General features: G+C 60.1%; 1 protein-coding gene and 1 long non-coding RNA gene across 2 annotated transcripts; both read right to left on the bottom strand.

Annotated features, from left to right (window-relative positions):
• Positions 1-573: 573 nt before the first annotated feature.
• TUBB4A (tubulin beta 4A class IVa) lies at positions 574-5,202 on the bottom strand. The gene is made up of 4 exons (XM_058728258.1): positions 5,020-5,202; positions 4,353-4,461; positions 4,128-4,238; positions 574-1,680 (listed from the first exon to the last, which is right to left on the bottom strand). Exons 1-4 carry the CDS (start codon positions 5,074-5,076, stop codon positions 623-625), a joined length of 1,335 nt encoding a protein of 444 aa, XP_058584241.1. The 5' UTR covers positions 5,077-5,202; the 3' UTR covers positions 574-622.
• A 377-nt stretch (positions 5,203-5,579) lies between these two features.
• On the bottom strand, positions 5,580-10,726 carry LOC131510750 (uncharacterized). The gene is made up of 3 exons (XR_009261173.1): positions 10,152-10,726; positions 6,034-6,192; positions 5,580-5,926 (listed from the first exon to the last, which is right to left on the bottom strand). It is a non-coding gene; the product is annotated as an uncharacterized LOC131510750 (long non-coding RNA).
• Between the last annotated feature and the right edge of the window lie 316 nt (positions 10,727-11,042).

Below are 11,042 nucleotides of genomic sequence, written 5' to 3'. Positions count from 1 at the left end.
TCCCCAGCACCCCCAGATCACATGTCCCTTCAGCACCCAGGTCCACCCCATAAAGCTCCCTTGCTGACCCTCCCGCAGGGAGATGATACAACGCACCGGGCAGACACACCTGGCAGGCCACCAGTTTATTTATTGCGGGTGAAGCAGAGGGGAGGAGGCCGGGGAGGCTTGAGGGCGCAACGCCTTTTGCTCACATGCTCCAGGGCTTCTTCCTCGGGCGGCGGCAGCCAGCCCCCCACCACCCTGGCAAACCAAGGTTGGCTAGAGCCGAGGGGAGGGAGGGAGGGAGGGAGGGGCGGGAGCCAGAGGGAGACGAGGCAGTCCTCGGGGAGGCGGGGCAAGGCCGGAGGGGTGGAGAGTAAACTGGGAGCACAGTGGGGTCCGTGGGGGAGGTCAAAGGTGAAGGAGAGGTCCGCGCGAGGGGAGGCTCCCGGAGTTAACGGTGGGGCTCACGAGGGGGTGCGTGCGTCCACGTTAGAAGAGCTGGGGCGGGGGGGGGCGGGGGGGGGCGGACGGGGGTCGGCGGGAGAGCGGCGCCCGCGGGTCAAAGGTCAAGCGGGAAGCGCGAGGCTCGGAGGGGCGGGCCCAGAGGCGGGGCGAGGCCGGCGGGCGGGGGCGGGGCCTAGGCCACCTCCTCCTCCGCCTCCTCCTCGAACTCGCCCTCCTCGGCCGTGGCGTCCTGGTACTGCTGGTACTCGGACACCAGGTCGTTCATGTTGCTCTCGGCCTCGGTGAACTCCATCTCGTCCATGCCCTCGCCCGTGTACCAGTGCAGGAAGGCCTTGCGCCGGAACATGGCCGTGAACTGCTCCGAGATGCGCTTGAACAGCTCCTGGATGGCCGTGCTGTTGCCGATGAAGGTGGCGGCCATCTTGAGGCCGCGCGGCGGGATGTCGCACACGGCGGTCTTGACGTTGTTGGGGATCCACTCGACGAAGTAGCTGCTGTTCTTGCTCTGCACGCTCAGCATCTGCTCGTCCACCTCCTTCATGGACATGCGGCCGCGGAACACGGCGGCCACCGTCAGGTAGCGGCCGTGGCGCGGGTCGCACGCGGCCATCATGTTCTTGGCGTCGAACATCTGCTGCGTGAGCTCGGGCACCGTGAGCGCGCGGTACTGCTGGCTGCCGCGGCTGGTGAGCGGCGCGAAGCCCGGCATGAAGAAGTGCAGGCGCGGGAAGGGCACCATGTTCACGGCCAGCTTGCGCAGGTCGGCGTTCAGCTGGCCCGGGAAGCGCAGGCAGGTGGTGACGCCGCTCATGGTGGCCGACACCAGGTGGTTGAGGTCGCCGTAGGTGGGCGTGGTCAGCTTCAGGGTGCGGAAGCAGATGTCGTACAGGGCCTCGTTGTCGATGCAGTACGTCTCGTCCGTGTTCTCCACCAGCTGGTGCACCGACAGCGTGGCGTTGTAGGGCTCCACCACCGTGTCCGACACCTTGGGCGACGGCACCACGCTGAAGGTGTTCATGATCCGGTCGGGGAACTCCTCGCGGATCTTGCTGATGAGGAGGGTGCCCATCCCGGACCCCGTGCCCCCGCCCAGCGAGTGGGTCAGCTGGAAGCCCTGCAGGCAGTCACAACTCTCGGCCTCCTTGCGCACCACGTCCAGGACGGCGTCCACCAGCTCGGCGCCCTCCGTGTAATGGCCCTTGGCCCAGTTGTTGCCGGCTCCCGACTGGCCTGCAGAGGGAAGGGGACGGGACGGGGTGGGGGTGGAGAGCGCGCAGGGGGGTTACGGGGAGACCTCCCCCTCACCCCGGCCATCCTAGGAGTCGAATAACAGCAATGAAATTATTATTGTGTTAGCGTTACTGTGGGTCGTTCTTGCGGTCTGCCTCCATCCTTGCTGGCTTCTCATCCAGCAGCCAGAGGGGATCCTGGGAAAGCCGGAAGCCATTCATGTCCCGCTTTGGCCCAGAAGCCTCCTGCTTTAAGCTCAAGAACCAGCTAAATAAATAAAATAAAAGCCCAAGCCTCTCCGCCCCCACTCGGCCCACAGGGCCCTGCAGGACCTGCGAGCCCCTCTCCCTCACCTCCCCTCTCTCCTCTTTTCTGGCTCACTCTTCTCCAACCAGAGGGTCCTCCTTGCTGTTCCTCCAACACACCAGGCCCAGTCCTGCCCCAGGGCCTTTGCACATGCATTCCCTCTGCCCGAAATGGTCTTCCCGCAGGTACCCACATGGCTCTCTCACCTCCTTCAGGGCTTTGTCACTCTCACTGAGGCTTTCCTCCCATTTCTTATTCCTCTTCCTTGCCCCCTTTTTTTTTCTCCCCCCCTGAAGCACTGACAAACTTATGTGTTCTTGTTACTCATGTTCATTGTCTGTAATCTCACCAGGAAATGTGACCTCCAGGAGGGCAAGGATTAGTATTAGTGGATGGGCCGGTATTTTTGTGAAAAGGTTAACATTTCTTCTCATTCCCTCCTTTGACTCCACCCTGGTCTGACCTCATCAACCCTGTTCTGGACTGGTTCCCACCCTCTACAGAACAGTCTGTTCTCCTGCCAGCAGCCAGAGGGCGTCTGTGAGCACCTGAATCATGTCCCACCCTCTCCTACCCACAACCCTCCAGGGCTCCCACTTGTACCTGGGGTACAAGCCCAGGTCTTCCCTGCAGCCCACAGAGCCCTGAACAACCTGCCCCTACCCTGTCTCGTGCCTGCACTCACCTCCTCCCTCTCTCTCCCTCATCCATTCTGCTCTGATCACATCGGGCTCCTTGCAGTTCCTCCAGCACACCAGGCCTGGTGCTGCCCCAGGACCTTTGCGCCTGCTGTTCATTCTGCCTGGGATGCCCTTACCCCCCCGGTACTCACATAGCTGACTTTTCTTTCAGGTCTTTGTGCCATGTCATCTCAGAGAGAAACGGGACTGCCAGGCAGTCTGTCTCCTGACTCCACACTTTTACCACTGCCTCCCCACCCAGGCTCCCAGAAGCCTTCAAATCTATTGGTCCCGATGGAGCCACCCATAGTTATCCTAGACTCCCTCACACCCTTTGGTCAACATTATTTAGTCCTTCCACAGCCATATCCCGAGGACGTATTGTATGCCATACCCACACGGGAGCATCGTTATCTTGCTGAATCATCACACAGACCAGAGAGGGGAAGTCGCTTGTCCAAGGTCACACAGCCTGTCCTGTCAAGGCGTAGACTTCAGACTCTATGAACCACCCTGCTCTGAGGAAGAGAGGTTCCCCGGGGTGCTGGGGGAGAGGGTGGAGCCCTGGGGTCTGAGGCCAGGTGGGCGGGTGTGTGCAGCCAGCCTGACCCGGGAGGCACTAGGAACGGTGTCACTGAAGGATGTTCACAGAGCGTGTGTGCCCCGGGAACCTGAGCGCCACAAATGTGTCTGCTCTCTTCACATGTGCTGTTCCCTCGGTCTTGCACATCTTTCCTCCCTTCAATGCCTCCTGGTCGGTCTGGGTCCTACTCATATTTTAGGCTGCAGGTATTAACAGTGATCGTGATACTGAAAAGTACAAATGCTTATGTGCTTTTTCCTCTCTGTTAGATACGGTTCGGAGTGCTCTCTGCATATTCACGGCTTTAAGCCTCACGATCGTGATGATGAGTAGGTCTTTTTTATAATCTCTGCTTTAAAGATGTGGAGACTGAGGCACAGAGAGCTGAAGGAGCCTGTCTACAGTCACCCAGCTGACTTTCAATCAGTGGCTGAGTTGTACTTATTTAGCTTCTCTGTTGCACATCCCTTCCCTGGGAGGTCGGCTCCGATAGGGTAGAGAATCTCGTCTGCTTTGTTCTTCCCGGGTAACGGCAGGGCCCGGTATGCCGTAGGTGCTCAATAAGTTATTTGTTGAATGCGTGAAATGGCAGAACTGGCATTTTCACCCAGGCAGTCTGGCTCCAGTCCATGCTGTTAAATTAAAATGCCACCTCCTCCAGGAAGCCTTCTCTCCACCCTCCTCCCTATCAGATGCCCGTCCTGGGCTCTCATGGTGGCCTGTGTGTCCTCCATCACAACCCTGACTGCCCTGTTCGCCTCCCCCGCGGGGCCGTGGGACCCCGTGGCCACCAGAGTCTCCCGAGCTACGTGGGGGGATTTTTCACCAAGCATTTGGAAGTCAAAGGAGCAAGGGGGCTTCCGGTGCCTGGAACTCACCAAAAACAAAGTTGTCGGGCCGGAAGATCTGGCCGAAGGGGCCAGAGCGGACAGAGTCCATGGTGCCCGGCTCCAGGTCCACCAGCACGGCTCTGGGAACATAATTTCCTCCTGCAGGGAAGCAGATGGAGGGCGGCTGGGGGTTGCCGGGAGTGCCAGGAACCAGCATCCTGCCCCCTCCCAGCCTCCCCACCCCCACTTCCGCAGGTGTCCCCGGGCCCCTACCTGTGGCCTCATTGTAGTACACGTTGATTCTCTCCAGCTGCAGGTCACTGTCTCCGTGGTATGTGCCGGTGGGGTCGATGCCGTGCTCATCACTGATCACCTCCCAAAACTAGAGGGATGGCGGGGGTGGAGGGGGGGGGGGCGGGGACGGGTAAGGGCAGAGGGCGGGGAAGCGGGCGGCCAGACCTGTCCCTGCCTCTCCGGGCCCACGACCTCCAACCGCCTTCCTAGCTGCCACCTGTCCCCCAGCAAGGCGAAGGGGGGACCTAGAGGCACGGTGGGGAGGGCAGGCATGAGGCAGCAAGAAGGGAGAGGTGGGGGCGGGGGTGGAGCCGAGTCACCACCTCGGCCGAGCCTGCCGGTGTCAGCTCGCCCAGGCTGCAGCGTGCGGGGAGGGGCAGGGTCCCTTTGTGCGCGTGGAGAGGACAGTGGGCCAGCTGTGCAGCCAGCTGTGGCCAGCGGTCGGAAGGCTGGGCCCCACCCCCACAGGCCTCTTTGTTCCCAGCCTGGCCCTGCCCCCGCCCCCCCCCCTCCCCTAACCGTCCCCGGGGTGCTGGCCTCCCGGGGACCCCGTCCCTCCGAGAGGCCCCAGGTGGGGGAGCTCTGCGGAGCCCGTGGACCTGCTCGGCTCCTCTCGGCCGCCTCCGGGGCCCCAGCCCCCGCGCACCTTGGCTCCGATCTGGTTGCCGCACTGGCCGGCCTGCAGGTGCACGATTTCCCGCATGGCGCTGGTGCTGATGGTGGACGCGGCGGCGGCGCTGGCGCTGGGAGCTGCGGCGGCGGGACGGGAGGTGGACGCGGCGGCGGCGGCGGCGGCGGCGGCGGCGGCGGCGGCGGCGAAGCAAGGTCCCTGCGCCCCCGGGGCGCCTCTATATGAGCGGGCGGGGCCCGCGTCACGGCCGGTCACCGGCCCGCCCCGCCCCCTGGTCCCGCCCCGGGACGGAGGGTGCGGGGGTGGAGGGATCTCCCTCCCCAGCGGCTGGGAGACCTCCGGGGGCCCAGGCTGGGGCACGCCGGGGCCCCGTGCGCCCCCGCCGCGGGCCGTGGGGTGAGGCCCCTCGAGCTCCACCTAAACATTTCCTCCCCCACCCACCCGCTCCACCCGGCTCCCAGCCGGGCCTGGCGACCGGGGTCTTGCGGGGATGGGGCGGGGAAGGGAGAGCGCCGAGTAAATGAGCTGCGGATCGATCCCGTCACTCCCCCATCCTCCACCCCGCCCCCCCTCCCCCGCCCCGGGCGGCCCTGCCTCAGTTTCTCATCCGTAGCCTGCCTCCTCCTTCCGTGTAGGTCTCCTTTGCCAGAACCCTCGCGACAACCGAGAGGACCCCTAGTGGGGCGAGCTGGGGGCTCCGGAGCTGCGGTGTGTTTTGGGGGGCGGGGGGCGGGCGGTTCCTGGAGGACTTGTCCTGGAGCCGCATAGTAAGTGACACCACGATTTTTCTTCCATGTTTGGTTGGGGATGCTTGTGGACGCTGATGGAGGTTGTGGGGGACAGTGCGCTCCCCCTGGACACCTCTGTTGGGCTTTGGGTCCTTGGCAGGTGCGGCCAGCTCCAGCCTTGCCTGGGGTTGAACCTCAAGGAGTAAGATTTACAGCTAGATTATACATGGGATGGATAGATAGCCCCTGGGGCTGCCTTGCCGCCCCCCCCCCCCCCAATAGTCACCTCTCTTTGCCTTACCTTGGCATTTCTTGTTAGCTGAATGACCTTGCACGGTCACTTTGCTTGTCTTTGGCTGAATTTCCTTATCTGCAAGATGGGGCGGTCAATGCCTGCCCTCTAGGGCCATGGGGAGGGTCTGATGAGATGGCCCAGTTAACAAGCCAGGCCCGACTTTCTCTGCACAGAGTAAACAATACATTGTAGCTGTTGGTATTACAATTATTATCAGGGGCTGGACAATTCTTTCTGTGCTGACCCTCCAGTGGAGGCCAGACCCCTTGGGGCCACCTTCTGCTGACCTCTAGCTGTGCCACGGGCGGAAGGCTCCTCCTCACCTCCTCTGCATCCCCCGTGGCCTCCAGCTATTGGGGGGGGGGGGGAATGGGGGTGGTTAGTCAGGTTGGCTATGTGTCTGGGACCTCACATGCGTGGCTTCTGGTTTTGACCCGTGGTTCTCAACAGGGGGACACTTGGCCATGTCAGGTCCAGACAGGGGGTGTGTGTGGTCCTGCCATCTAGTGGTGAATGTTGCCAAACATTCTACAAGGCACAGTTTAATCCCCCCCCCCCCCCCCCCCACCGGCCTCAAGAATGATCTGGCACCAAATGGCAATAGGCCTGAGAAACCTTGTGTTATTAATAGGGGGAAAAAATGGAGACCCCCGAGCTCTCATTAGACACAATAGGTTTCTGATGGGTTAGACAGCTGTTTTATGGTTTAAACCAGGGTGACCCCCCCCATCTGTGGGTCACTTCCTCTTGCCTACCCCTCCCCCAAGTTTTGTATTTAAATGTGTGCAGGGCTCACAGTAGGTCAGATGATTATGAAGGCAGAATTTCTTAGGGGCAGTATCAGTGGGATCCTGTAACCCAGGGGGTCTCAGCTGCGGTGCTGTGCTCCCCCAGGGGACGCTTCCCAATGTCTGGAGACATTTTTGCTTATCACGACCTGGGGGTGCTACTGGCATCCAGTGGGTGGAGCCCAGGGATGCCACCCAACACTCTACAATGCAAAGAATTATCCAAACTCCAAATGTCAATAATGCCAAAGTGGAGAAACCCTGATTTAGACTTTTGAGGTTATGACCCAGTGTGTCATCACTGACCCCTGAGACATGGATTTCCACTGACCCATGTTAACATGTCTCGAAAACTCCGTGTTGGCATTTTGTAATTTTTTCATATAGCAAGAGTCATAAAAAATATAAAAATGGAAGTGGCCCTGCTGGGAGGGGCTGACTTGGGGCTCAGCCCCAGAAAAATGGATGCCCTGGGTCACTCCGCCAGGGCAGGGCTGATCTGGGTTATGGATTGAGCCCCAGAGAGCCGGGCGTCCTGCTGGGAAGTGTACCTGGGAAGGGACGGTCTCTAGAGAGTATGGGCTCTATGGTGTCCTCTATGTCTGTGTGCATCAGGGCCTCCCTGGTGGTCCTCAGGAGAGCAGAGGGAGGGCAAGGGGGAAGAGAATGGAGAGTCAGGGTGGTCTTCCAGCCCCTGGGGTTGCTGGGACCTGGCTGGCAATGCCTGAGATGTGAAGAGGCCAGAGACAAAGAAAGCCTGCAGGGATGAAGGCAGAGGGGGTTGGGCTGATGTCACTTGTATCCCATGGCTGCCCCACCCTGGGAGGTGAAAGGTGCCAGGCCCCCAGGCAAGCCGCCCCTCCCTGGTAGCATGCTTTCGCCTACCACCCAGAAAGCCATCGAGGCTCTCCCTGCGGGAATCCGAAGACCAGATTTATACTGGTGGTGCCGAGAGTCCAAGATCCGGATGTGGCCAGTGAATAGAGCCAGGGACAAGAAAAGGAGCTGGATGATGGGCTGTTAAGAGCCTGTGTTTTTCGTTTTTTTTTTTTTTTTTTTGTCTTCAGGAGCGGGTCTGCCCACAGAGCTGGGGGCAGCTGCGCAGGGTCTCAAGCCCCAGGAGTGGGTATGCAGAAGGACTCCCCACTGCGGCTACAGTTTCGCACCCATCTGCCTGCCCGGCCCTGGGCAGCCATAGTGTGAGGCAGGACATTCTATCTTGCCAGTTTCATATGGACATGGATTTCAGCCTCTAAAGAGGCTATTGGCTCTGCCCCCCCCCACCCCCACCCCGCCCCCGAAACCAGCACTGTAAGCGAGCTAGCTCTATGCTGTGAGCCACACGCCAGTGTGGGGAGACATGTAGGATGCCGAAGAGAGGGTTTCCCATGCGGTCTGGTGAGACCCTGTGGGGAAGCTCACAGTACCCCCACCTCTTGCCGGGGGTCACAGCCCCGATCGAAACCGGGTTGGCGTCATCGGGGAGCCCCGAAAGAGCAGAGGATGGGCTCCTGATTTTGCAACGGAAAACAGAAAGCAAAATCCCATTTAAAAAAAAATTTTTTTTTAACGTTTATTTATTTTTGAGACAGAGAGAGACAGAGCATGAATGGGGGAGGGTCAGAGAGAGGGAGACACAGAATCTGAAACAGGCTCCGGGCTCTGAGCGGTCAGCACAGAGCCCGACGCGGGGCTTGAACTCACGGACCGCGAGATCATGACCTGAGCCGAAGTCGGCGGCTTAACCGACTGAGCCACCCAGGCACCCCAAAATCCCATTTTTTTTTTTTTCAACGTTTTTTATTTATTTTTGGGACAGAGAGAGACAGAGCATGAACGGGGAGGGGCAGAGAGAGAGGGAGACACAGAATCGGAAACAGGCTCCAGGCTCCGAGCCATCAGCCCAGAGCCTGACGCGGGGCTCGAACTCACGGACCGCGAGATCGCGAGATCGTGACCCGGCTGAAGTCGGACGCTTAACCGACTGCGCCACCCAGGCGCCCCCCAAAATCCCATTTTTAAACACCAGGTGAAGTTGCTACCTCGGAATGAGCGGCAAGCACAGGGAAGCGGCTGCTGGGCATTTCAGGAGAAATCAGGCATCAGCCCTTGGGGAATACTCGTGAGGTGGGGGGCATTCCCAGAGACCCAGAACATTCCGCTCACTAAACGGACCACCCTTTCTGAGGTCTGCAAAACCCAGGAAAGGCCTGCCTTCTAATTGTGTGTGATCTGTCCACCGTGTGGGGGCCACACTGCCACCCCATCTGTGAGTCTCAAGGCATTGACACGCACCCCGACTCCCAGTCCACCTCGGGGCGGGGGTGGAGTCTGTTTTGCCTATTATTAATGATAATGGTGATAGTTTAGCCAGATCCTGTTCTAAGTGCTTTGAGTGTGTCAGCTCATTTGTGCTTTAGCTCGTGAAACCACAACCCTAGGAGGCAGATGCTGTTTATATGCCCATTTCACAGGTGGGGAAATGGAGGCCCTGGGAGGTTGAGGATTTCACACACAGTTGAGGCTGGGAATAAAGTCCATACATTCCGGGTCCCGAGCCCCTGATCTTTTATCACTGTGGGAGGTGGTAGTTATTTTGTTACTTGGTCTTTAAAAAAAGGGGGGGGGAGGGGAAGGCTGTCAGTCGAATGGGCGTCTTTCAGGAGGAAAATGTTGCCGGTGTGACCAGTAGCTGGTGTGAGCCGTGTGACTGTCACGTGCTCCGTGGCCTGGCCTCTGTCTGTGCCATTGTGTCTGCCCACCATGCTCCCTGAGTGCTGTGGGCTGGCTCCACTGTGCGAGATCTCATGCCACCACCCAAGTCTGTGCTCTCTTTGTCCCCTGGGTCATTGACTCCTTTCCGGAGGTTTCCCTTCTCCCCAGCTCCTCCTGTCACCTCTCCGCCCAGACCTTAGACCTCCATCTCCACTGGGCCCAAATTCCCTTCCCCCTGCCCCTGGCGGAGTCCAGCTCTGGGCATGAACCCAGCCTGGCACGGGCCCTCTCCAGCTGCAGAGAGGGGGAGACGGAGAGTTCTGGAAATTGCTGTTGCAGGACAGGGATGCTGAATGAGCCTTAAGAGGAGATAGGCCCTCCCCGTTCTAGCCCTCCCAAGTCCAGGGGCATACACCAGCTCTGTGGAAGCCGTGCCTGGCGCTGGTGGGGGTGGGGGACAACGGAGCATTCTCTGGCCTTGCCCGGTGGATGGCCCGCCTCCCACTAACACTCGCCGCCAGATACGCCTTGGAGTACATCCCCGAGGAGGCGTGCTCAGAATAGAAGGATTTTCTGGGAGACCGGTGGGGGAGGGGCGGAGGAGGGCTGACACCTGCTGACCTCAGTTGGGGCTGGGGTGTGGCAGGGGCTGCTTCCTGGGTTCCCCTCAATGCCCGCCCGCTCGCCTGGCATCGAGGACATTCTCGGGGTGCCTGGTGCAGGTGTCGGTGATGTAGCTGCTCTCATAGTTGAAGGAAGCTGGGTTGGGCAGGGACCGTGCCAGGAAGCGGGGCCTTAAGAGACTTGTGGTCATCTTATGCCACCAAACACGAAGGTCCCCAGATGCTTGGAGACAACGGCCACGTGGGGGCTCTTCGTGTGGGTTGGCAAGCCTACCTGCAGGCCCTGGACCCAGACCGCCTCTCCCAGGCTGGTCTGCGGGCCACACTGGAGTGGGGAGGGGTCACCATGGGGGGCAGGGGTGCAGCACGAGTAGGAGCTCCCCAAGCCTGTGTCTCAGACAATCTGCATTTCTCCCTGTCGTGGGGACAGGAGGGGCTGGGTTCCCACCAAGCCAGGTAGAAGGGCATCGCTTCCCGTGTCACCAAGAAGGAGGGTGGGCATCCCCCTATTTTATGTCAGACCTGGGCGGGAGTCCCACATCCGGAAGGGGCGGGACTTCCTGCTACACCAGGAGAAACGTGTGGGCTTCCTCCCAAATGTCAGAAAATGGGGGTGGGGGGGGGGAACGACTTTCCTTTTCACCAAGATAAAGAGGCAGGATGTCCCCTCTATGTTTGAAAGAGGGAGGTTTCCCAGCTCCCCAGAAGAGGGGCAGCACCGCATCCTGCTTTATCAATATGAGCGGTGGGCTTCCCTGTGTGTTGGGGGGGGACCGGGGCTGTGCTTCCTCTGTGCCTAGGGCACCGAGGCAGGCGTTTCCTCTATTCTGTGTTAACAAAGGGTGAGCCTTGCCATGTGGTTCCTCAAGGAGAGGGGTTCTGTGCCGTC

This window comes from Neofelis nebulosa, chromosome 4, assembly GCF_028018385.1.
Source record: "Neofelis nebulosa isolate mNeoNeb1 chromosome 4, mNeoNeb1.pri, whole genome shotgun sequence".
NCBI lineage: Eukaryota > Metazoa > Chordata > Mammalia > Carnivora > Felidae > Neofelis > Neofelis nebulosa.
This window is presented reverse-complemented; position numbering and strand designations above follow the sequence as displayed.

What these genes read in the sequence shown, in the direction of transcription:
- TUBB4A (XM_058728258.1), bottom strand. Translation starts at nt 5,076, where the DNA reads ATGCGGGAAATCGTGCACCTGCAGGCCGGCCAGTGCGGCAACCAGATC. An exon ending in GCAACCAGATCGGAGCCAAG is followed by an intron (nt 4,462 to 5,019) that starts GTGCGCGGGGGC and finishes CCATCCCTCTAG; the next exon opens with TTTTGGGAGGTGATCAGTGA. An exon ending in GCCCGACAACTTTGTTTTTG is followed by an intron (nt 1,681 to 4,127) that starts GTGAGTTCCAGG and finishes TTCCCTCTGCAG; the next exon opens with GCCAGTCGGGAGCCGGCAAC.